The 26,622-nt window shown below is 45.0% G+C and overlaps 1 protein-coding gene across 3 annotated transcripts in view; it reads right to left on the bottom strand.

Annotated features, from left to right (window-relative positions):
• Positions 1-1,976: 1,976 nt before the first annotated feature.
• Positions 1,977-26,622, bottom strand: part of LOC138973340 (PH domain leucine-rich repeat-containing protein phosphatase 2-like) — a 56,462-nt gene continuing 31,816 nt past the window's right edge. For all 3 annotated transcript variants that reach the window (XM_070346069.1, XM_070346076.1, XM_070346081.1), the window contains 17 exons: positions 23,657-24,304; positions 15,056-15,190; positions 14,389-14,564; positions 13,727-14,049; positions 13,141-13,291; positions 12,454-12,633; positions 11,956-12,076; positions 11,428-11,488; positions 11,032-11,127; positions 10,018-10,176; positions 9,551-9,748; positions 8,690-8,852; positions 8,105-8,235; positions 7,272-7,406; positions 6,614-6,808; positions 5,781-6,060; positions 1,977-5,363 (listed from right to left, as the gene is read on the bottom strand). In XM_070346069.1, the coding sequence (XP_070202170.1) occupies positions 2,922-5,363; positions 5,781-6,060; positions 6,614-6,808; positions 7,272-7,406; positions 8,105-8,235; positions 8,690-8,852; positions 9,551-9,748; positions 10,018-10,176; positions 11,032-11,127; positions 11,428-11,488; positions 11,956-12,076; positions 12,454-12,633; positions 13,141-13,291; positions 13,727-14,049; positions 14,389-14,564; positions 15,056-15,190; positions 23,657-24,304 (5,594 nt within the window). In that variant the 3' untranslated portion in view covers positions 1,977-2,921. The remainder of the gene's footprint in view (positions 5,364-5,780; positions 6,061-6,613; positions 6,809-7,271; positions 7,407-8,104; positions 8,236-8,689; positions 8,853-9,550; positions 9,749-10,017; positions 10,177-11,031; positions 11,128-11,427; positions 11,489-11,955; positions 12,077-12,453; positions 12,634-13,140; positions 13,292-13,726; positions 14,050-14,388; positions 14,565-15,055; positions 15,191-23,656; positions 24,305-26,622) is intronic.

Here is a 26,622-nt window from a genome sequence, read left to right as displayed (position 1 = left end):
ATTTGCAATGTTTTTTTCCCCATCCCACCATTCCCGATCTCCCTTCCTGCCCTCCCCCCCTCCCTCCACTTATAAGGGAGAAAATGTTAAAAAGAAAAACAATTGGTACATGAGTGGAACAATTGGAACATGAGTGGAACAATTGGTACATGAGTGGAACAATTCAGGGCGGGGATGTAGCTCAGTCGGTAGCGCGCTGGATTTGTATCCAGTTGGCCGCTGTCAGCGTGAGTTCGTCCCCACGTTCGGCGAGAGATTTATTTCTCAGTCAACTTTGTGTGCAGACTCTCCTCGGTGTCCGAACACCCCCGTGTGTACACGCAAGCACAAGACCAAGTGCGCACGAAAAAGATCCTGTAATCCATGTCAGAGTTCGGTGGGTTATAGAAACACGAAAATACCCAGCATGCTTCCTCCGAAAACGGCGTATGGCTGCCTAAATGGCGGGGTAAAAAACGGTCATACACGTAAAATTCCACTCGTGCAAAAAAACCCCACGAGTGTACGTGGGAGTTTCAGCCCACGAACGCAGAAGAAGAAGAAGATAACAATCTGGTCATATATATTATACTAGAGGAATACCCGGCTTCGCCGGGGTGTATCGCGAGACAGAGACAGACAGCGTGGCGGTTCATCACAATCACCTCTGCAGGCGAAGTCCTGTCAAACGGGATTGAGAATTTTAGAGCTTATTTCTTAGCCCTATATTATCTGCTGTGGCTTCTCACATGCCAGAACATACAGACAGACAAAAGCCGCTAGACCCCATCACAAACAGAACTCTATAATACATAGGTTTTTGCCTACACACACAAACACACACACACACAGAGAAGCCGTATATATATATGCATATCTGTATCTATAAATATATAGAGATAGGTGAGAGTGTATTTTTCGCGTGGCTATAAATTGATTCGACCTTTTCACTTTGACAGTAAGAACAACTTACGGGTGCAAGGGAAGCGTTCTGGACAGCGCAGTGACATTCTAAAAATAGTCACTCTCAGAAACGGGAATTTGGGGTGAACGGCCGGCGCGACAGAGACAGACAGCGTGGCGGTTCACCACAATCACCTTTGAAAGGCGAAGTCCTGTCAAACGGGATTGAGAAATTTAGAGCTTATTTCTTAGCCCTATATTATCTGCTGTGGCTTCTCACATGCCAGAACATACAGACAGACAAAAGCCGCTAGACCCCATCACAAACAGAACTCTATAATACATAGGTTTTTGCCTACACACACACACAAACACACACACACACAGAGAAGCCGTATATATATATGCATATCTGTATCTATAAATATATAGAGATAGGTGAGAGTGTATTTTTCACGTGGCTATAAATTGATTCGACCTTTTCACTTTGACAGGAAGAACAACTTATGGGTGCAAGGGAAGCGTTCTGGACAGCGCAGTGGACAGCGCAGTGACATTCTAAAAATAGTAATAGTAACTTAGAACTGAACGGGAAAGCCACACGAAGGAAGGGAGATAAACGCCAAACACTGGAGAAGATAAGGAAGAGTTACTTATAATGGTGAAATGAACGCAAAAACGAAAATGAGTTCAGCGCTGCGCGCTGAGAGCACGTGTTGAAATATTTCATCGATGATATTGTGTCCGGGGTGTAGCTGAATACGGTGTCCAAATTTGAAAAAGATCCACCGAGAACTTTGGCGTTGTGATGTGGTGTAGCGGCTATGGTGTGTCGGTATGGGGGCCCGGGTAAGCTGAGGTGGAACCAAAATAGCTGAGGTGGAACCAAAATCGGTTCCGCGCTGCGCGCTGAGAGCACTTGTTGAAATATCTCATCGATGAGGTTGTGTCCGGGGTCTCTCTGAATAAGCCCACCAAATTTGAAGCAGATCCATCGAGAACCTTGGCCGCGCATCGCGCACAGACACACAGACAGATACACAGACACACAGACACACAGACACACAGACACTAGTCGTATATATATATAGATGTGATTCTCCAGAATGAACACATATTTCACAAAACATAGGTTATCTTGAATCAAGCCATGCGATTGACTACCAACAGTTACACTTGCAAACATCAAAGTTTGGCATCGAGTACCTTGTTTCGTCAAATGTTATACTCAGTTTCTGCTGCTGGGTATAAGGAACGGCATAACAATACAGCTTGTATCTAATGATCTGCACTTCTCGTCAAAAGAAACTACGCAGGTGAGTTTTAATGTAGATCTTTGCGATGAGGTAGAATTCATATATGTAAAATTTTTTTGTAGCTTCCAACAACATCGTTTATAATTCAATCGACTAATATATATATATATGTGTGTGTATTGTGTCTAATATATGTGTTATCACACTGCCGTGAATGTTTGTGCGCCGAACAGTAAATGAAATGTGGCGTTTTCTGTTTTGTGCATGACCCTCTAAAAACAGCATCAAGAATGAAACCTATACTGTTTGGTATGCAATCGCGGAATTACATCGTGTAAAATCGTGTAAACAGTGAGGAAACGAAGGGCCTTTCTTACAATAATAATGGTTTTTGAAATAAACAGCCTCACATCAAAGATCTAAACCGAGACGAGCATGCCCAGTTTCTTTTGACGAGTATAGCACAGTTTCTGCTGTTGAGTGCGAAATACAGCGTAACAAGACTTTGGGTACAAAAACAGGGGTAACGCATCAGTAGCGTGTTGTATGAACACATGGATTGGGTATGCAGTAACTTGCCAGTCTGTCATCTTAGCATGAACAACAGTGTGGCTACGGGAATGTTATGAACAAGCTCCTTTGATTTGACTGTGTGTTGGGGGACTGTCTGCAATGTCGTGTGAACAACAATGTGGATACAAAAATTTTATTATCACGCTCCTCTGATTTGACAGTCCGTCTGGGGGTCTGTCTGCCATGTAGCTGGCGTGAACAACAGTGTGGCTATAAGTACGTTATGATCACACTTCTTTGATTTGGCAGTCTGCCTACAAGCGGCAGGAACGACGAAGGTGGAGGTGGCGGGGGTGGGGGAGGAAGTGGTGGCGGAGGTGGGGGGACTAGGGGAGGGGAGGGAGGAGGGGGTGGCAAGGAAGACACGAAGGGAGTCAGGTAGGCCGGGGAATCTCTATTGCACGAGTCCGAATCCACGTGACCCAACCCTCCGTTGGTAAGACCGTCACCACTCCCCTTAAACCCATCTCCACCCCTACCCATACCCCCGCCGCCAACCCCTTCTCCGTTTTTCCTCTTGTCCACTGCTGCGTACAGCTGTTCCACCTCGCGGTCGCCCGCCTCCCGCTGCTCTTCCAACATCACATCGACCTCCCGCCGCCCGAACAGCTCTTCCGCTTCGTCGTCAACCTCCCCCTGCAGTCTGATCTCTGCGTCATCGATCAGCGTGTCCGTGTCGGAATCTGCGTCATTCTCCCCGCTCCACACGTTGGTCTTGCTGTCGCTCTGGGCCATCATGCGGCGTCGCTCGCGGATGTGGTCATACAGGGACTCAACAGTGACGTCGAAGCCATCCACCACCTCCACGTCCATCAGCGTGCTGTCGCTGTGGTGGCTGATGTTGTCCAGGTCGTCATCGTCTTCGTAGTAAGCGTGGTCGTCGTCGTCATCGTCATCATCGTCGGGGTGGACATTGGTGGAGTCGAACTCTTCCTCAGGGTTTCTCCCTCGCTGGAAGTGCTGGCGGGAGTGCACCAGCACCTCGATGCTGCGCGAGGAGGCTGGCAGGTTGGGAGAGAAGACCTCCCTGACGGAGGCGTAAAGCGGGTCGGACTGGATGGAGGTCAGGCTGGCGTTGCTGCCGCTGTGCACGCGGGCCATCTGCATCTGGTGGAACAAGATGGCGTCGCGGTCGATGTTGGAGCTCCGCACCACGTCCTTCTTGAAGTCGTCTAGCGAGACCAGCGAGTCCCGTAAAGGAGCTGGCGTGATGTTGCGGAAGACGTGTCTCGAGGGCGGTGGTGGGGGAAGAGGTGGTGGTGGAGGCGGCGGTGGTGGTCGTGGAGGTGGGGGTGGTGATGAAGGTGGAGGAGGAGGTGGGGGTTTGTGGGACTTGGTTGAGGAAGACATTGAGGGGAGTTTGGACCGTTTGGGCTTGGTGGTGGAGGGGGGACGAGGGGGCGGGGAGACGGAGCGTCGATTGTTGAAACCCGCGTCGTGAGAGCGCACCACGTCCGGAGCGTTACCGTGGAAAGAAAGGCTCTTGCTGGGTGTGGTCACTTTTCGTGTTGCCTCACTCTCGCTCTTGTCCTTCTTCTTGGTCAGCGTAGACCAGTTGCTGTTCTGACCGTCCTCGCCGTCTTTCCGGGGCTGGTGATTGTGGTCGTGGTGGTGGTTGCGATGGTCTTTCTCCTCCTCCACCTTACCCCCTTGCTTGAGGGCCAGCTCGCGGAGAATCTCTCTGTGCTTGACCTCGTGGGCCAGTCTCTCCTGCATGGCCTGGGTCCACTCCTCTGGCCCCTCCGCCTTCTTCCGCTTGATATCCGCCCGCCAGTTGGGCTGTTCCAGGCCCTCCTCTTTGCGCGGGTCAGGCTTCTCGCTGCTGAAGTCGATGACATTGTTCTCCGCCTGCTCGTCCTCGTCGTCGTCCTGGGCGAGGAAGGCATGCTTCAGCTCCTTGCTTTTCACCTCCTCGGCCAGACGCTTGCTCAGCACAGACTCCCACGTGTTGGACGCGGGTTGGCCCTCGTCCTTCTTGCGGTACAGCTTGGACGACCCGCTTCTCTGAGTACCGTTACTGCTGGTGGTGGTGCTGCTGCTAACCTTGGAGGACTTCTTCTTCTTCGTTTCCTCCGTTGGACTGCCGCTTTTCTTCGTTTCCGTGTTGTCCGAGGACGTGGAGGACTCTGAGGCGGAAGACCTGTGCTGCGAGTCTGCCGACCTAGGCCCGCTGCCGCTGCCCCTGCTAGACTTCTTGGCGCGCCCTGCCCGGTCGATAACGACGTCGCACAGCTCGGGGGTGGGCGGGACTCCGTCACGCAGCTCCAACAGGTCCGAGCGCCGGCTGAGCACCCGCAGCAGCTCCCGCTGGCTTTGTCTCTGGGTGGACAGGGCTTCCTGCACCCTCAGCCTCTCCGCCTCCGTCAGCATCAGCCGGACCACCACCACGGCGATGTTCTCCCGCGACCCGTAGCCCTGGGCTAGGTCCTGCAGCCTCTTGGCCGCCACCACGGGGTCCGTGACGTCACGCACCTCGCGCACCGCCTCCTCGTGCGTCACCACCTTCCACAGCCCCTGGTTGGCGATGATGAGGAAGCGGTCTGTGTGGCCCAGCGCCCTGCTGGCCGTGTGGGGCTCTGGGATCACGTGCGGGAACAGGTAGCTGCAGCCTAGCAGCCGCGTGTTGAACGTTACCCCGTTCACCCGCCCGTCCTGTTGGCAGAGACAAGAACATTGTCACATGTAGCAATTGACACTGGCTATACACACACTAATGTTTGATACCCTTAAAGCGTTACATACGTCTGATTAAAATTCGAAAAACAAGCATTTTTATTAATCTCCCAACCTACTGCTAGGGACAGGTGCTTCCACATTAGCGTTCTGCTAAAGGTGACAAAGGCTGTCCTTATTTTAAACCTTTTAGCCGCTGAACTTTTCAAAGCAGATCATCTAGAACATTTGCTTTTAACCTTTAAGACAATAATGCCATCCAACCAGTTGAAAACCACCCTTAGAATAACAGCGTTCATTAATCAAGCAAACAAACAATTATTTGAACCCTGTTAATCGCAGCCCCCCCTCAAAACGAAAAAAAAAAATTCAAATTCATGACGTCATATTCCTCACCTCCGTGATGATCCCGCCAGACTTGGTGACGCGCTGGCACTCCTCCGGGTCGACATTGACGTCAAACTGACGTGTCAAGGGAATGACGCGTCCGTGATGACACAGCACCACCTCCGTGTCCCCCACGTTGGCCACCCGTAACGCCCACTCCCCCCGGCTCCCAGAATCCCCCTTGCCACCCTTGTCTTGCCGGGTGGGGGCGGGGTGGGAGTGGTGACGGCGAGAGATGTGCACCACTGCTGCCGCGGCGCCCAACTTTTGGCCCAATGCCTTCAGTTGTCTGCAAAAAGTGTTGTAACAGTTACATTAAGGCGATTATTCAGAGAGCGACTTATTTTTTTCTCGAAGGAAGTTAGGAAACCGGCAGGCAGACAGAAAAACACAGAAACAGAGTCACACGCACACACATGCACTCACACAGACAGACAGACACTCACAAAGACAGGCAGATAGACTAGACAGACAGGCAGACAAACACACACACTCACACAGACAGAGACAGACATACAGAGAGACAGACAGACAGACAGACAGACAGACATACAGACAGACAGAGAGGCAGAGCTAGTAACGCCGGCACGCAGGTAGCAAACTCAATCACTCTTAGTGAAGTCGTAAACTGACGACAGCGCATGGTTTTTCAATTTCTACGTCGGTAAAAATGTTCACTGCGACAGAAAATCACCAACGAGAGAGAGGCTGAGAGACTTGTTCCATGTATTCCTCATATTCTACATTGTGCTCGGAGATGTTCTCAGCTCTTTACTGTGCCACAAACCTCCTTCCTTTTCTCACAGTGCGCAAACTTGACCCTCCCCTCCCAATCAACTGACCTGTGGGCAGTAAGCATAGTGTACTTCATGTAGTCGGAGTGGGTGTGAGGATGGGTCAGTTCGGCCTGTAGCGTGGTCACCAAGCTGTCCGCTAGACTCTTGGCGGCTTCCTCATTTCTCCCTCCGTCCACTATGGCGAACACTGCGTCTCCGTCGTCACTCACTGACGGCTTGTTCACTATCATCACAGATAACCTGGAAGGAAAGGCAACAACCGCAACGTTAATATAGCACTGTGTCTTCAGAGGAGGTGAGTAGAATAGACGTGAAATAATGAGAAAAAAAGAAGAAGAAAAGAAAAACAACAACACCTTAAAGACGGTTGATACATGTACCTACCTGCTATCCGAGAAGAATTCCACAACATCAGTTTTGTAAATTATATGTTCTTTCTGCGTCTTAAAACAAACCTTGAATGCTACTCTGTAAAACACGTAATTGCTTTTCTATAGCTTCAGATACAATACAAGGATAAAGCTCCAAGCGAGATCTATGGCAGAACTTATCTAGCATCATGTGCGTTTATATCGTCTCCACTTTAAATATATTGTACAAAACATCCTCCATCTGTTAATAACTCTGTGTCTGACGTGTACAAAATACGAACGTCAAAAACTACGACGAAGTTACACGTAATTCAGCAAGAGGCTATACTGACTTGTTCCTGATACCCGAGGTTTGAGAGAGTCCACTGAGCCAGGGCCGCGTCATCAGAGGGTCATCCACTGTCTGAAGGTCCTGCATTGACCAGCTCTGACCTCGCATGTCCACCATGCACAGGCGCTTGGACTTCCTGAAACAGCAAAGTAATCGTTTAGAAGACAGGTGATTCTGTGTCGCTCTTGAGAAAAAAATATTGACATTTTAAACAAAATACTGTTTGGTCTTTATGTAGAGCAAATAAAAACTCCGGCGATTCATTCACCATACCGAGAAAAGTATTCTTGTATGGTGCTATTCTTGTATGGTGCGATTCGACAAACTTGAATATGGCTTGGGAAGGTCTTGAGTAGGCTACCTGTGAAACTACAGTAGAGGGATAAACCTATCCGAGGTTTCCAAAGAGACAATCCAGAATTAATCTGTCAGTCTGATAAACAGCTTCCCTATGAAGGATCTACTATTTCGAAATAAATTTGATACCTTTGTTTTTCTATTGCTTCAACAGCTAGACTACATGTTTCTGATCCAGGCTTCCCAGGAAGATGGCTTCCATGCTACATTGCACAAGGAAACAGCAAGCATCCGACGCACTTTCTCTCGTATTTGTGGGTGGTTTGATGTATAGGACATGTAAAAACGAAGCTTGCGGGTTCTGGGCTGTATTTAAATGCTGCAAGGTGTGCGTTCCTTTCCCATAGGCTTAATTCAGTTGTGCCTCCTAGGTAGATAACTCCGACGGTCTGCTGTTACAACAGTTACTTCCCTTAGACTAATACTGTGTGTGCAAGGAGGGAGGGACTGAAGTTGAGATTTAAAAAAAAGGCTTACTTGACACCCTCCAGGTCATGTGACGAAACAGCTAGGTTTGGGTTTCCAGAGATGTCCAGCAAGTTGACCTGTGAAGTCATCAGGTTGCTCATGCTGACGTTGCGGAGATGGTTCGAGCTGACCTCCAGCACCTAACCAATAATTGTGGAAATGTATCACATGACATTGATTTTTCCATGAAAAAAAATAGGCAAGAAAACCAGTTACCCAACCAACAAGCTGATGACTAAAAAATATACCCGCTCAGCAGGTAGGTGAATAGCTCTTCTGTGTCTCGATCATTCCCATTGGTGTTTGATACGTAAAACAACAAAGATTAGTCATCAACTGTTCAGTCATTGCTAGGTTTCCTTAAATGACAAAAGCAGACCACCCTCTACTTGTTTTAGAAAAAAATGTTGCTTGCACAACCACCAGTCTCTTTCTCTCTCACCCCCCCCCCCCCGCCCCCTCCAAAAAAAAGGAAAAAGAAAGAGAACAAACAACACGTTATGAATTTAATCTCAAAATTGCAAATATCATCTTCTTGCCATATCAGCATTTTTGAATGCACAACATCGCAGCAAAATTCAAAACATGACTCACCTTCAACGCTGAAGAGTTCTTAAAGCAGGGCAACTCTTGCAGCAGATTACAGTTGGCTCTCAGCACCTGCAAACGAGGATGACGACCTAGGCAGGATGGGAGATAAGTCAGCATGTTGCTGGAAACGTTCAGTTCCTGAAGTTGCTCCAACTTTTCAAGGTCTCTGTAAGACGAGAGATTGCATTATAGGTAAAGACCAAAAATCATTGAGATAAAACGCAATACCATTGCTGAACATTTTACAACAAAAAGCATGTAGCCGTTATTGTACTTACTTACTGCCCGTTATGCCGGTTGGCGTGTAGGGCAGCATGCCGTTATTGTAGCAGTATCATATTATGTCCAAAACAGCATGTCACAAACAAGCTTTACATTTCCTTGCTAGTGGCATGCGTCCTCGCTCATATAAAGGAAGGGAACTTACAAAGTTTACCCTTAGTGCCTTAGCTACGAGCATTGGTTTCAACCTTATTAGTGTACCGTAATTCAGACCCGTATATGATATGCATCTGATTGAAACAGAGCCCTAATCAAAAGATCGGCATCAGGGCCAGGGGCACAGGTTGCCACAAAAAAGCCCCCCCCCCCTCCCCGCCAACAACAATAAAAAATAAAAAAACTAACCATAACAAAAATAAACAGTATTCAAATTTCAAACAAGAAGAAAAAGAAGAAATTCAACAAAGAAGAACAAGAAAGCTTTCGAACAAGAACACAACAGACAAATACACACACATTCGAACAAGAACACAACAGACAAATACACACACATTCGAACAAGAAGAAATTCAAACAAGAAGAACAAGAAGACATTCGAACAAGAATGATTCTACCACTTTTGATATGAATAAGACCCAGTACCTTTCCTCGATGACCGAGACCTTGTTGGCGGCCACGTGGAGGACCCTGAGCCTGGGGAAGCAGCAGACCTTGGCCATGGCGGCGTTGCCCAGGTTGTTGTAGGACATGTACAGCTCCTGCAGCTTGTTGAACGAGTCGTTGTGGTGAGGGGCTGGCAGGTCGCACAGCTTGTTCCGCGTCAGGTTCAGGCAACGAAGTCTGTAACGAGAGAAGGAAATTGTACCTATCTAGGCCTGTATGAATGGGGTAAGTCCCCTGGCGATGTCTATCTGCTACTAGGTAAAACTCTAGACTAGTTCTGAAGGGCACAATTTGGCTTACCATCTCAGATCTGACTAGGATTTCACGTGCGATAAGACCATTCCTCCATTTGGAAACAGACCAATTAAACATCAGCAGCCTGGCTGCTTTCTGTGAAGTATTTTCCTAAATACATTAATTTTCTCAAAAAGGTCTTTGCGGATGACCTGTTGGCCTGGATGAAGAGTTCTGACGACAGAGTACGGATTTCGTTGTGCTCGAGGTGCAGCTCCTCGATGATACAGTTCTGCACTGACGGGGGCAGAGCGTTCAGCTGGTTGTGGTTGGCCTTCAGAATCTTCAGCTTGCGGGCATCCGTGAACAACCTGTGGAAGAACAAAACCAGATGAAATTTGCACAAGTTTGCCCTTAAATCTCTATCTAAAGGCTGTCCTTATAATTGATCTCAAAGTTGACTTTGGGAAGTCTTGTTACCCACAAAATTACATTCAGTGCCAAAGCTTCATGCCGCGAGCTTCGTGAAGTTGACTTCGCGAAGTGCACTTCACCTAATTAATATACCGGCACGGTTGGCCTAGTGGTAAGGCGTCCGCCCCGTGATCGGGAGGTCGTGGGTTCGAACCCCGGCCGGGTCATACCTAAGACTTTAAAATTGGCAATCTAGTGGCTGCTCCGCCTGGCGTCTGGCATTATGGGGTTAGTGCTAGGACTGGTTGCTCCGGTGTCAGAATAATGTGACTGGGTGAGACATGAAGCCTGTGCTGCGACTTCTGTCTTGTGTGTGGCGCACGTTATATGTCAAAGCAGCACCGCCCTGATATGGCCCTTCGTGGTCGGCTGGGCGTTAAGCAAGCAAACAAACAAACCTAATTAATAACAGGTTTAATGATAATCTGAGTATGCACGAATCTACAGTCTCACGTTGAGAAAAACTAAATTATGACAGCACAAAGCACATAGCCAAAAAGTGTAAAGAAACAGAAGCATTGGACATGAAAGAAACAATGAAACAAATTATGGCAGACATTTGCTGAGAGAGAGAGAGAGAGAGAGAGAGAGAGAGAGAGAGAGAGAGAGAGAGAGAGAGAGAGAGAGAGAGAAAGAGGGATAGAGGGACGGGGAGAGAGGGACGGAGAGAGAGAGGGCCGTAATGAGAGAAAGAGAGACCGAGAGAGAGACATGTAAATAATAATGACAGGCCTATAAAAAAAAATACTTACTTTTCAGAGAGACTTTTGAGACAGTTGTGGCTGACGTCGAGACGGACAAGGAAGTAACAATCACCCAGCCAGCCCGGTAGTTTGCTCAACTTGTTGCTGTTAACAAACAGTAAGAATATCACAAATAAGTAACCAGTTCAGATCTGTTTTGAAATAACAAAAAATCTATGGTCACTCAACAACTCTTCTACTTTTACTTGTTAAAAATATAAACCAAGTTCCAACATGCCAGCAAGCTCTAGTTAGGAGAGTTGGAAACGTGTGTTGTTTGGGTGTCATTGTACAGTGGCAACTGAAATTCGTTTTCCCCATGAAACAAAACGGTTGGTTTCTCCTAAGTCCTAAAATACAAAAGAAAAGAAAAGAATGAAAACAAAGAGATAAACACACACTTACTTCGAGACATCCATGCTGACCAGCCACTCTGGTTTAGGGTTGACCGACAGCATTTCTAGATCTGAAACACAGGAAGAAGACACTGATATAATCCCTCGGATTGATGGAATAATTTTTGGGGTTTTGAAAAATACCAACAGCCATGATATACAAGTACAGTTACAAACCTTAGATTTGAAGAGCTCCTTCGCAGACTCTCATGGACAAAACAGAACGACCAGCTCATAAGCCACAGGTCGGATTCGTCACCAAACTGAATAATTATCCACCAATTGCGTTCTCGTGGGTTGTAGGCACACACCACAAAGAAATGAAGTTGACATAAACGAAATAGACTTGATTTCGGTTCTATAGTCGTTGAGGACAGGGATTCTGTATCCATTAGAATTTTCACCAAAGAAGCTTTTCCAAAGGGTCACACAGCAACGTAGTCGCGTGTTTTGTGTGCAAGAAGACGATACCAGCTAGGTGGATTTTTTCAGCAGCCATTTCTGACAATACTTGTACATTCATTGAATTGTCACTCACTGTTGTGTGAAGCGAAGAGATTTTTGAGCGATGTGCCGTTAACCTGCAGGCTCCTCATGCCGTTGCGGTCACAGTTGAGGTACTCCAGGCAACGGATTGCACGGATGTCCAAATCCAACACCTGCAAACAACACATAACAGTGAGAATTCATTTTCACCACAGGGTAAAGGATTCGAATCTGGCGATTTCAGTGCAAGTGGATAAGACTCTTAAAATATAATAATTATCTTGAAGTCTGATTTTGTCGAAAATTTGAAGTACGTGGAAGATAACCTTGTTCTCCCTCCTGCCACCCCTTAGGTTTCTCTCTTTGTTTGAGCGTATGGGACTGCTTACAGAATATGCATGCAAGAGTGCGTGCTTCTGTGAATATGTGAGTGTGTGAATTCGTTCGTGCGTGTGTGCGTGCATGCGTGTGTTTGTCCTTGAGCTACAAACTGCTTGGCTGATCCACCCATCCCCTTTCCCCCAATGGACTGATCAGGTGACCCACTGACCTGGTTGTCCCTGATGTCGATGTGCGTGACGTGTTCCAGAGAGCGGAACTTGGCGGTTTCTGTGGGGAGGAGCTGCAGCTTGTTCATGCGGAGATCCACCTTCTTGATGTGACTCATGTACATCAGCATGTCTGTGGGCAGCCTGGAGATCTGGTTGCCTGCCATGATGATGCTATCCACCTGAAGACAAACAGAGCGTGTACACAGATAACAACCATAATTTTTGGGACTATGTGAAGACACAATTCTGTCTCATACAAAATGACTCTTCGTGCATGTAGAGTGTAGCTTCTTTGATGCAAAATCTTACCAGACTTGAAACGACTCATGCATTGAGTAGAGTGGCCACAATTTGTTTAACACGGAACTGTTTTTTTTTGTTTACTTGAACTGTTCAAGAGGAATGGGTTGCAAAGAAGTCTTGTCACACTGAGAATTGTCTGTAACTTGCTGTGAGCTAAGGATGTCATTCTTACCTTGTGTGTGGGAAGAAAACCTGATAGAATTTAAATATTCAAAGAGGATGAGAATACGTGGAACATTCATTACCAAGGATTGTGTTCCAAAACAATACCGACTGAACATAGAAAGCGATGGGAGCAGTACCCTACTTTCTTGACAAGTCCTCGCAACCAAAAACAGATGATAGACATATGAACATCATTAGCACAGAAAGAGCCACTGTACCTGGAAGTGTGCGTGATGTGCCTGCAGCAGGACATTGGGGATGGCGGTGAAGTGGTTAAAGGCCAGCACCATGACAGCCAGGTTCTTCATGCCGGTCACCTCCTCCGGTAGTGCTGACAGCTGGTTGTTGTGTAAGTGGAGCACCTGCAAGCTGAAACCACGAGCACGAATGCATTAGATATATAAAAACAACCACTTGAAATCAGGTGTTTGTTCTGGTTAGACGTTTGCTCGCCAAAACACATATCATGTTGATCCCCCTGGATTGTTCTGACAAGTTGTGTTTGAGCTTGTACTGGCTGTGTACAACTCCCCTTTATAAGATTTCCATACAAATCTATTCGATTCTCTATCTTTATTTTTGAATTGGTGAACGTGGTTATTCGCCTTCCCTACTTGTTCACTTCACACTACACTCCTCATACTGCAGTGAGTGGGCTCCAAGATCGTTACTAATTTTGGGTCCAGTCCGCCACAAAGCTTCCAGCAATCACCATTTTATATCCTCTTGCAACACCAGCCTTACCCCAAGAAAATCGAGCACTTTCATCCCTCTGCTATCCAACTGAACACTCCATCCCATTACCTGGTGAGCTCAGCGATCTGAGGAGGGACTTCCTCCAGCTTGTTGCTGGCAAGATTCAGCTCCACCAAGGTCCTGATGAGACACAGGGCCAGCGGGAACACCCTCAGGTCGTTGTCAGCCAGGTTGAGACTCCGCAGCGACTGGAAGCGGGGCAGGTCGTCCAGCCAGCCGATGGTGTAGATGTCCTCTTCGATGGGCCGCTCCCTGAGGGCGTTGTGCCTCAGCACAAGGATCTGGAGGTCCTCGTTGATGAACACCGTCTCCGGGAGGAACTCCAGGTGGCAGCTCGACAGGTCCGCTTTGGTCGGCAGCTTTGAAGTTGCCTTGAAAAAGAGAAAGAAATATTCTCTTATGGAAGTGATGGAAATGGCACCTTTCAAGTTCGTACTGTACCAATTAATTTTCTTATGAACAACCTAAAACAGTACAAAATGAAAGGTTCTGCACGCATTTCAAATTAAAAGAAGGGCAGAAGTAACAAAAAAACAAAACAACACCAAACAAACCAAAACACAAAACTAAAACAACACTGATATAGCTGCTATTTTTTTTACAGCGTCTTCTTTTTTTAGATTAAGTCCTGAAAGCATGCCAAGTTATCAAACATGAGAACCTACAAACGGATATTCAAGGGCTAAAAAGTCAACATAAACGAAACATACCTTCTTGGTTTTCTTCAGCCATTTCCCGTAGTCCGACTGAGAGGTGAAGGACATGTACAGCGACCTTTCACCTTGCAAGGTAGAGGTCAGTTTTAAAACATGCGTCTGCCCCTTGATCTGCACCTCCTCCACTGATCCTTTGGCAAGCTGAACGACAGTGGGCTTAGCTCCCTTGTCTGAAAGACGAAACACATCATTTGAATGAAATCATAGAAGTAGCTGCACAACTGAATACGAATACCTTAGCATTCGCCATCTGCTAATATGAACTAACGAGCAAAATTAAACTTTAAACAAAATAAATAATCTTTTTGACTTGCAAAAGTTAATCTTCCATGATAATGTACACATTTTAACGTTATAACACAGCAATCATTAATCGTGTACGCAACTGACATCAATATCTCTATGTACTTTCTCTACTTCTCGGAGTGAGAAAAGCTTGGAGGCTCTGAACCGACTGTCCAGTTCAACAGGTCATGTCTTTAAACCAAAGACAATGGTGTGCATTAAAGCGCGCGTGTATAATATTAATGATATATTCGAGAAAAACTTTAACAAATTAGGCAGAGAGATGCTTAGAGATCTGATAAACAAAGGGAATGTCGTACGCGTATGCATTTAGAGCGCTTACTTCCCTTTGTTTATGATATATTCGTCAACAAACCTCTGTAGATGAGGAGCCTGGTCCCGGAAATGACGCACAACCGTCTGACCCATTGGTGCAGTAGCTTCCCTTTGCGGACGTAGACCCAGCTGGTCAACTGGTTACGAGAGTAAGTACTGTCCGACACTGGCTTGCCTGGACAACGGGACAAGAAAAGAAGAACATGCTGAATGAACTGAATGTAAGACTGACATTTTCTTTCTGACCAACGTGAGATTGTAACGTGTCGAGCTTATATATTGGTTTAATCCCCGATAGTAATGGAGAAACATGTTAATCGCTCCTTCTCACGAGAGCTCATAGAGATGTACAATAGCACACACACACAGACTCACAGACACACACAAACACCAACACATTGAGAGAGACACTTACACCCACCCACCCAAACACACACACACACGCACGCACGCACTCACGCACGCACACACACACGCACACACACACACACACACACACACACACACACACACACACACAGATACATATACACCAAATACAATCAACACTATTAATAAAAATAAATCTTAACCATTTTAAACAGTGTAGAGGAAAGAATACGTAGCGGAGACAGTGGCTGACTTGGGTTGCTCCTGGTTACAGGATGTCTCATCTCACTTGGAGTCAGAAGAGATATATCGAATGTTGCAATTTCGACCCTGTTTCGTTTTAATCAAGAAACTTATTTTTCACTCTCAATCTGCAACCCAAACTCTTGAATTTCAGAATAAAGCAAAAACGATCGGAAAGAATATGCAGCCCTTTTAACTCGCAACCATAGAACAGAAGAAGAAGGATAACGAAAAAGAAAAGCAACGGCCCAAGAAAACAAACCTATGAAATCTGACCTACTGTTAGCCTGCTCTGTCGGATGAGACAAAATTACGGCACATAGTTTGTTTGAAGAAAGAAGAAGGATCGTATAGTCGTGTTTGTGCTATGTCGCAGTTTATGTGTTCAAGTGTAATAGAGAAGCACATACTATGTGACATAGAATAGCAAGAGACACTTCAGTTTCTCTTCCCCCCCCCTCCCCACCCCAAAGAAGAGTGACGCAACGTAACTATAGACGACGAAAGCAAGGACATAATGACGTTATATACAAAAACAAGAAAAAGACAAACAAAATGGCATTTGAATCGTCACTAGAGAAGACACTAGAGAAGAAAACAAGTAATTTGAAGACTCACAAGCGTTTCTTTTCAAGGGGGTTGTTTTTGCCTTAAGCAAAAAATTAATAAGTAAAATAAAAGAAAATCCGAATAACTAAAAATATCACCAACTCCGATGAACTCAACATACTAGGAACATATATTTTCAAATTATAAACTATCGGTAAAAAAAAAAAATTACAAAAATTCTTAAAACCAAATCTATTTTTACCCAACAAACTACCCTTCAATGTTGTGTTTTTTTACCCAACACCTATGACCCCGTGACAAATTTCTCAGGTCAAGTTTTCGGGGTGTCACCCCCCAATATGAAATCCACCCAACACAAACTCGCATTGTTTACGGGTGGCGGTCTTGTCGACCCTCATCTTTTTGTACCGTGGGAATCGACAATGACTTAGTTTTGCTCGGACGGCTCGGATTCCTTTTGCTTTGGAAGAATACTGTGGTGGGTAATGAAAGAGCAATTAATGCCATGGAATGAATTAAGGTAGGCTACGCTTGGTTCTGTACTTAAGGCGCCATTGTAATCTGAACATTGAAAGTACGCTTGTGTTGGAGAACAAAATTAAATCGTAACTGATCTGAGTTGGTGTTGAAAAGCAGCAACAGACGGATGTCTGCAATATTTTTATTTTACAGTTATTTCAACATAGAAGGGCTACTGTTGAAAACATGCACAAACATAGTTTTCCTTATTTTCCTTAATGCTTTACAAAAAGAATCTGTCAAATGTGTGTGTGTGTGTGTGTATGTGTGTCTGTGTGAGTGTGTGTGAGTGTGTGTGTGTGTGTGTGTGTGTGTGTGAGAGACAGAGAGAGACAGCGTGAGAGAGAGAGAGAGAGAGAGAGAGAGAGAGAGAGAGAGAGAGAGAGAGAGAGAGAGAGAGAGAGAGAGAGAGAGAGAGAGAGAGAGAGAGAGAGAGAGCTGCTACTTCCACGTACACTATTGTTTTACACGAGTTGTTTTTTTACGCGTTTGACCGGTGTGGTTTTTTTTTTTTACAGCTATACTCCGTTTTAGATGGAATGCAAGTTGGATATTTTGGATGTTTCTATAACACACCGAACTCTGACATGGATTACAGGATCTTTTTCGTGCGTACTTTCGAACAAGGCACTAGCAGGCTAGGTCTGCACATGAGTTAACCTGGGAGATAGGAACAAATCTCTACCCTTGACCCACTAGGCACGGCCGGTTTTTGAACCCCGGACCCTCCGTCATGACGTCTAAGCCACTAGGCTATTGCGCCCGTCTACCACTCAAATTCCAACAGCACTCTGTCATCCGAATCCAGAATGAAAAGACCAATTCAAATGCCATGAACAATTGTGATGCATCACTCCGGACCATCAACTAAATAGGCTAGCTAAAAAGTGAGTAATACACACAGCTTTCTCAGTCTTTCTGCACTTTAAAGTTGAATAGGGAAAGAGTCGCAATAGAAATACACGGAGACGAAAACAGAAGCAACCAAGCATGAAACAGCATCTTTTCAATTCTTCGGCGAACGAAGACATACATCACCTAGTCACGTTTTGTGACAATCCTCGAACAAAAATAGTTTATAACTGGAGCAGACACTGCACGGCGTCTGCCGATGCAATCTCCACAATGAGCCTGTCGCCGTCGTTTTTATATTTAGTCAAGTTTTGACTAAATATTTTAACATCGAGGGGGAATCGAAACGAGGGTCGTGGTGTATGTGCGTGTGTGTGTGTGTGTGTGTGTGTGTGTGTGTGTGTGTGTGTGTGTGTGTGTGTGTGTAGAGCGATTCAGACTAAACTACTGGACGGATCTTTATGAAATTTGACATGAGAGTTCCTGGGTATGAAATCCCCGAACGTTTTTTTCATTTTTTTGATAAATGTCTTTGATGACGTCATATCCAGCTTTTCGTGAAAGTTGAGGCGGCACTGTCACGCCCTCATTTTTCAACCAAATTGGTTGAAATTTTGGTCAAGTGATCTTCGACGAAGCCCGGACTTCGGTATTGCATTTCAGCTTGGTGGCTTAAAAATTAATTAATGACTTTGGTCATTAAAAATCGGAAAATTGTAAAAAAAAAATAAAAATTTATAAAATGATCCAAATTTACGTTTATCTTATTCTCCATCATTTGCTGATTCCAAAAACATATAAATATGTTATATTCGGATTAAAAACAAGCTCTGAAAATTAAATATATAAAAATTATTATCAAAATTAAATTGTCGAAATCAATTTAAAAACACTTTCATCTTATTCCTTGTCGGTTCCTGATTCCAAAAACATATAGATATGATATGTTTGGATTAAAAACACGCTCAGAAAGTTAAAACAAAGAGAGGTACAGAAAAGCGTGCTATCCTTCTTAGCGCAACTACTACCCCGCTCTTCTTGTCAATTTCACTGCCTTTGCCATGAGCGGTGGACTGACGATGCTACGAGTATACGGTCTTGCTGAAAAATGGCATTGCGTTCAGTTTCATTCTGTGAGTTCGACAGCTACTTGACTAAATATTGTATTTTCGCCTTACGCGACTTGTTACTCCTGGTTTGGTTTTATGAAAGTACTGGAGCTTGTAATGAAGGTGTTGTAGATCACCTTTTTTGAATGAATTCTGACCAAGAAAGCAGACGACAGCAGGTAACCCCTTTGCAGAGAACAAAGATTGTGCAAAAAGCTGGAACAACTACGTACGTAGGCTAGTACTTTGCATGGAGGGTGACAAAGAGACTATTGAGTACATGTTGTTGATAAAAATGTGTTTTTGTGTGTATGACGTTGTCATCGTTATACGTATTTCAATTTTACTCTACAAACGGGTATGGGTAAGTGTATACAGCCTTTTATTGACACACCGAAATTAAACTGACAACACCATGAAAAATGCAGAAAAAGACGAGAGATTTTACTTAGTGAAAACGAAAACGAAAGAAGAGTCTCTTCTGTCAACATTTTGTGCAACCGTGCAACACGTTTTACACACAGAAAAAAGAAAGAAAAGAAGGAAGGAAGGAAGACAGAGAGAAAATAAAGAAAGAAAGAAACGAAGAAAGAAAGAAACGAAGACAGAAAGACACGAAGACAGAAAGACAGAAAGAAAGAATGAAAGAAAGAAAGAAAGTCATAAAGAAAGAAACGAAGAAAGAAAGAAACGAAGACAGAAAGACACGAAGAAAGAAAGTCATAAAGAAAGAAAGAATAAAAGAAAGAAAGAAAAGCCGGCCCCTTCCATACATGTTATTATATTTTTTGCAGGACAGTCTCCCTTCGTCTTTCTTCCACTTTGCCAAAAGGTGTTTCACTGCGCCATTCGTATCCCAAAACTCTTTCCTATCTGTACACAAGCGTCTTTTAAGCTACGGCAATGCAAATCTGATTCTTTTTCAATTAATATCTGATTTTATCTTTATTCTTTCTACTTTCCAGGCGTCAGCTCCCCGCCCCGCAATGTTTAGCCGGTGCGTTATTAGTAATTTCGCCTTTGTGATTGCGAACTCCCTTTGTAGTCTCCTTGGTCTTCGTTCGATGAGGTACAATCAAGCTATTCATCTTTACTTCTTCATGCAACGGCGAATTTCATTTGTACTACCAGTATAATATATATATAATATACGAGTCACACGAAATCAGAAGCTGGCTATGCTTGTGTGTTTTTTTTTTATTTCTCTAGGTATTGTGAACCGGCTGAGTCACCCACATCCGTTAACGAACCAGCTGTAAAAGTATTTTCGTAGATGAAATAAAGAGGAATTACAAATGTCTCAAGAATTTTTTTATTCTTCTACTTTTCTTTTATTCCCTCACTATCAATTTTCCACTGGATGCGTGTGAGACTCACGTTATATTCACCTGCTCACGAAATCGTAGGTCGCATACGTGATCGCAGTAGCATGAACTAATATGGTTCAGATCATAATTGACATGAATAGAAAGAATCCAGGAGATTGTTCGGGCAGAATAGCGTTTTTGCAAGCGGTTGCTGCGAGGTTGAAATGCATGGTCGGTTTGTGGTGCATTTACCTGGTGAATGTTCGTTCCCTTCAAGTAGTTTAAAGAGGTCTCCCGCTTTGAAGGGTTAATGTTGTACGGTACCCTGTGGGATCTCACATCTATCTCTGCGTGCATCTTGATGTCACAGAGGGCAAACGGTTTTGTTTTTGTCCAAGTTGCTATAGCTCTTTCGCCTTTCGCGGCAGTACGCACGAAAATGTGATGATCCATACGTAAAGGTGTCTTGTGTTTCAGCAGTTTTGTTTTCTATGTTGTCTTTCGTGATTTTTTTCTGTTGTGCTTTTGGCTGCTGAGGGCTGACGAAAGAGCAGTTTATTCTGGTAACCTCTACTGGTAGAGTGGTACCTGTGAAGAAACTTCACCATTGCGACCAGCCGAAAGTATGCCTATATTTCATGTGGCTTTTGACGAAAAGTACATTTTGGTCAAGATAATAAGCAAAGGGACAGAGGAAGGTACTCTTTATTGGAAGTTGTCCTTTCATGTGAAGGGCTAAACACCAAAGTCACCCCTGTAACAACAATAACGACTGACTGTGACAATCAGTTAGTCTATTGGCAATATCCAATTCTATATGCATTTTTGTTTTGAATTAATTCTTAAAAAGAATTTCCCTTCTGTGTTTTTCTTTTTAATCAATGGTATTGCTCATAGTCGATTTATAGTACTCAAGTTACAGCAATTCTTCTAGGGCGTTCTCAACATTGCCTAAAGCTTGGCATGTCATCATTTTCAGTCCATCGAATGTGAAACCCATCTAAAACAAGAAGAGCAAACGCTCGATCGAGTCACTTTCGCAGTTCTGAATATTATATGAGGCATCAGATGGACAGGAAGAAATTGCTATTCACAACACAATACAGATGTAAATAATTTGATGTAAAGAATAATCCTATAAAGTTTGAATCAAATCCGATGAATAGTTTCAGAGATATGATATTTCAATTTTTTTCCTTCAAGACATACCTGTGACCTTGAAAAAGGTCAAAGGTCACCAAAGCAGACGTCAAAGTGTAGAGGTCACTGGGAGTCACGTTCACATAAAATTTGAGCCTGGTCACTTTTATAGTTTCCGAGAAAAGCCCAACGTTAAGTTGTGTGTTGCCGAACAGAAAAGGCTAGTTATCTCCCTTGTTTTTCTGATAACGTTCGTAAAAGGCTACAGATGTAAATACTTTGATGTAAAGAATAATCCTACAAAGTTTCAATCACATCCGATGAACTTTGTCAAAGATATAAAATGTCTAATTTTTCCTTTGACGCTGACCTGTGACCTTGAAAAAGGTCAAAGGTCAACGAAACCATCGTTAAAGTGTAGAGGTCATTGGAGGTCACGACTAAACAAAATATGAGCCGGATCGCTTTGATAGTTTCCGAGAAAAGTCCAACGTTAAGGTGGTGTCTACGGACGGCCGGCCGGCCGGACGGCCGGCCGGACGGACGGCCGGCCGGCCGGCCGGCCGGACAGACTAACACTGACCGATTACATAGAGTCACTTTTTCTCAAGTGACTCAAAAATTGTGAAATGTTTAAAAGCATTCCTTTAAAAAATAAAACAATCACAAACGACTACTACTTAGACAAAGTTGAAGAGCGACATTAAAATTGTCGATTGCAAAATGCCCACAGAAATCCATGCGGTCAGCTCACAGTACTCCCACTATTGCACAGGTCGAGGAAACCAAGAAGAAAACAGCCTGTTTGTTCAGCAAAATCCATGTCTCTCAGGTTCAAAATTCAGGTTCACCTACACGCTCCACAAATAGCGTGTGGGAAGGGGAGGGACGGTACGAAGACCGGAATAAGAGAGTGGATGTTGGACAAACAAGCCCAATCAGATACATACGCGCGTGCGTCGCGAGTACAGAAAGAGAGAGACGAAGAGAGAGAGAGAGAGAGAGAGAGAGAGAGAGAGAGAGAGAGAGAGAGAGAGAGAGAGAGAGAGTTTGTTTGTTTGTTTGTTTGTTTGTTTGCTTAACGCCCAGCCGACCACGAAGGGCCATATCAGGGCGGTGCTGCTTTGACATTTAACGTGCGCCACACACAAGACAGAAGTCGCAGCACAGGCTTCATGTCTTACCCAGTCACATTATTCTGACACCGGACCAACCAGTCCTAGCACTAACCCCATAATGCCAGACGCCAGGCAAAAATCATCAAGCGCTTGACACAGCATTTAGAAAGATCAAGACAAACAGCTCATCAAACAACCAGTGCACGAGAGAGATAGACACGGTTCATGGTACTGGTACCCCACTCAATAGTGCTAGGTAAAAATCCAAGCCCAGTTACTCAACAACCTGTGACCGTTTCGACAATTGAGTCCTTAGTGTCAGAATATAAATGTGGGTTTTCATTTTTTGCGAACAGGAGTAGGTCATTAGGACATCGTAAACAACACAATTAACACTCAGAAATACAATAAAACCCGAAGTACAAGCCATTCTGCATGCTTCAACGACCATAACTGGTTCTTTCCGCTCATAGCCTCTCTGATCTTTCTTGCACAACTGTGAACACATTAAGACGATCTTTGTGACACTGTCAAGCCTTACATTCAATGCTGGGCTGCTATGACAGACTGGTGAATAAACGGGACAGTGGTGGCTTCTGTGGTGGGTTCGGGGCAAACTTGTGGTTTCTAAGCCGTTTTGCCCCTTCGGTGCGTGAGAAGACATACAACCTTAAGATTGATTTTAATCTCTTTCGTGCATAAAAACATCGCTTTTGAGCACGGATAGTAGTGCGCGAGAATAATATCATGTTTCCTGAGCTCCTTTTTATATATTTTTTCTTCACCCTGTTTGGACCACAGAGAGAGATAGAGAGAAAGAGAGAGATCGAGAGAGAGAGAGAGAGAGTGTGTGTGTGTGTGTGTGTGTGTGTGTGTGTGTGTGTGTGTGTGTGTGTGTGTTTGTGTGTGTGTTTTGTGTCATGTTGTGTCAACGTATGGCCAGAAGTGTATGTCGTCTCAGTTATATCGCTGGGATATTTGTAACACAGGATCTAGGAGTACTGCGACACAGGACAGATGAATGAGTTATTAACTGTTTTCCCCAACGCTTACAAAATGGCAAGACGTCAACCTTGGGAGTATACAGAAGGGAAAATTGTTTTGCAGAATAAATACCGGGAGACATGGAGAGTCCATGACAACACTTCTGATGTCACACTGCTATAGTGTCTATACCTATGATCTTACCTTGGCTCTAAAAAAAACACCATCACGTCGTATCGTCACCGCACGTGCACCACGACACCATCACAACCATGAAGACTCGCTGTGGACATTATTAGCGGCTACAGAGACAGTTAAGAGAAAGAGACAAGAATGACACAAGATTTTTGCAGACACTATCAGCGTCGACAAGACTACAGAGGACGTATAGGAGGAGTAAGAATGTTCAACAACACTTGCTGTGACTCACCTGAGTAAAACTTGACCAGGTAACGGAGCTCCTCCTTCGCCCCTTCCTCCTGTATCCTGCGAATATCCCCGTACCCGATGCTGGCCAGGTACTCGTTCTGCACAGCCAGCGGACAGTCAAACGGCTCCATGCGCCGAATGATGTCCCCGTTAAGTTGTACGTGCAAAGCATTGTGCGGGATCCCGAGCTGCATGCAAATTTTCTGCGCCGTCGTGGAGAGCGTGCACGGAAAGAGCCGAGAGTTGTCGTCGCTCTCCGAACTGGACACTCGGATAAATCCGTGACTCGTATCGTCCGCGATCCATCGCGGGACGTCCACGTTCTTCCACGAGTCGTTGGCACCGTTCACATTGGGTTTGCCTCCTCCTCTACTTCCAACTCTACTCCCCCCTCCTCCTCCTCTTCCTCCTCCTCCGGGCTGGGAGGGGCCATTTTGGTCGCGGCTGTTGACTTCCTTGAAGAGGTCTGCCAGCGAGTCGGAGAGGTCCCAGGTGTCCTCGACGTGGTTGTTGGTGTCGTTGTTGAGGGTGAGCCCCACGCTCTGGTGAGTCAGCCCCGGACGCATGAACTCGCCCACTTTCCACCACGCCTGGCTGCCGTGGTACGTCTTGTTGAAGCCTGTGCCTCCCCCACTTCCACCTTGCAATCCTGCAATGTCAACAACAGAACCAATATGTTAAACAGTGGAGAACGTCCCTAAGGCTACCTTTAATTGAGCCCGACATTTACTTAACGAAGACATAGCGAAGTCTTTTTACCGAAAATTTAGTATCTGCCAAGACGATTACTCTAGTTTGACACATGTTTGTGTACGACACCATAATATGGTTCGCGAAAGGAGGGAAAATTGCGTGTTCACTTACTTGTCTGATCCGACACCCGAAGAGGTTCCGAATCATCTTCCCTAACCCTTTTAACATGGTCAGCAAAACCTTGACCACCGTTCTGATAGATTGTAGCAGATGTGAGAGAAGTCATCCCCCAACAGCTCACAGGGTACACATCCATGGTTGATAAAACGCACACTCTTAGCTATTCACAATTTGATAAACCCCACACACTTTGAACGCATCCTGAAAACCTTAGGTCGAGGCGCAAATATGCAGCCAGTGGGAGTTGTTTTTCGTTTATTCTTTCTCATACTGTTCTATTCAGTGGTAATTTTAAGACCACAGTTTCCGACTGTTGTCTTATTCTTATTGTTGAAACGCCCGCAGTCTGCCTATCTCATGTTTTAACGACACTAGGCTCATGCAACACCGTGATTAAGAACAACGATTGAAAGGCCAATACAACAACAGTCGATGGCTGCATGCAGGTGTGAATCTTTTCTCGCTTTTGTTGAACCAAAGTGATAGGTCTTAGTCATCTACTGTGACAGAACACAAACGAACGCAATAAATCAGCATGGTGGCTAGTTCGAACACTTGCTCAGTGTTGCAGAACCTTCACTTTTAGAGAAGAAGTAATTGCTATGTTTTGGTCTTAACCAATCTCAATGATACGGGGTAGTGTACATGTGCCACTAAAACGTCACGTTAAAGAGTAAGTATCGTCTGATTCCGTTCATAACGGGTCTCAGTATTCATCCCCAAATGTTATAGAACTTTCCCTTTCGACAGTAACTACCGTTTCAAATACAAATGCTCTACCCCGCGACTAAATGTGAAGAAATAGCGAGAAGTAATTGGTGCGTGGGAAAATGTTCGTCTCCCGTGATGACATGTGTTTTGCGCAGTCCTTAAACACGGATAAACAAATAGCCCAACAACTCAGCAAGTTTCGTACAGCCGGATAGCAGTTTTCAAGTTGGGCACTGCAAAAACGGTGATCAAATAAAAACATTCTGGTGCAGATTGCAAAGTAGTCGTTTCAAGTTGCTGGAGATTACTTGAACTCATTTTTTTCTGTTTACCAAAAAAATGTGTGTGGATGAAAATGTGTGTGTGTGCTTACGTAGCCCGTATGCGTCGCATGCACTGTATACGAAGATGAAGAATATAACACCCCATTTCTCAACCCAAATATTACCAAAGGTGGACTATTTTGGGACGTGGATTAAGGGCCGAAGATGCCTCAAAATATACAGTTTGTATGAGTGAAGAGGTTGGCTCTATGGTGTCTGGATTGATTCACGTCCTACTTGAAAAGGAAGAGAAGCGGAGGACAGAGGAGCCGCCGTTAGCAACAGAATCTGGTCCCGAGGTGTTTAAGTAAACAAGGACAGAGCAGGGGAGTGAGGTAGGGCTTTACACTAAAACGACACATCGCTTTGAATAGGAGAGCCAAGCATGGCGGCGCTTCTGGTCCCCTGCCCCTTACTTCAACACCCCATGTCCATCTCTTTCCAGACTCACAGGATGAGAAACTAAATGAAAAGAGACTAGAGGGTTAGACAATCAGAAGATCGAAAACAAGTAATACCTCCATTTCCCTGGTCCCTACTTCATCTTCCCCTATCCAACCCTTTCCAACACACAGAGTAAGAAACTAAACGACAGGAGATAGGAGAATTAAAGTTCGAAAGTGCTAAAATCAAATCTTTCCAAAACCAATGATCAGTAAAGTGCTCATATGGCATAAATCGAAAGAAAAAAAAACAAAGAGGAGGAGGAGGAGGCGGGGGAGGAAGAGGAGGAAGAGGAGGAGGAGGAGGAGAAGAAGAAGAAGGGGGGGGGGGAGGATATGTGTTCAAAGCGCAAGATCAGAATAAAAGCACATAGAGCATGAGTTATCATGGCGGAAGCGGTGCTGAGCAAATCAATATGTGATGATGATGATGATGACGATGACGATGATGATGATGATGATGATGATGATGATGATGATGGCAATGGATGTGGACATCAATTCTAGTCATCACTAAATAGGTCAGGATGACCGAGTCTGACTGGGGAGGGACAGGGGTAAACACGTATGCCAAGGCGGAGTGCACACCACAGCTGGGTTCTTCATGACCCTCAGCG

The sequence above is a fragment of the Littorina saxatilis genome, linkage group LG1 (genome assembly GCF_037325665.1).
Source record: "Littorina saxatilis isolate snail1 linkage group LG1, US_GU_Lsax_2.0, whole genome shotgun sequence".
Taxonomy (NCBI): domain Eukaryota; kingdom Metazoa; phylum Mollusca; class Gastropoda; order Littorinimorpha; family Littorinidae; genus Littorina; species Littorina saxatilis.
The sequence above is the reverse complement of the archived record's forward strand: the minus strand, read 5'-3'. Positions and strand labels throughout refer to the sequence as shown.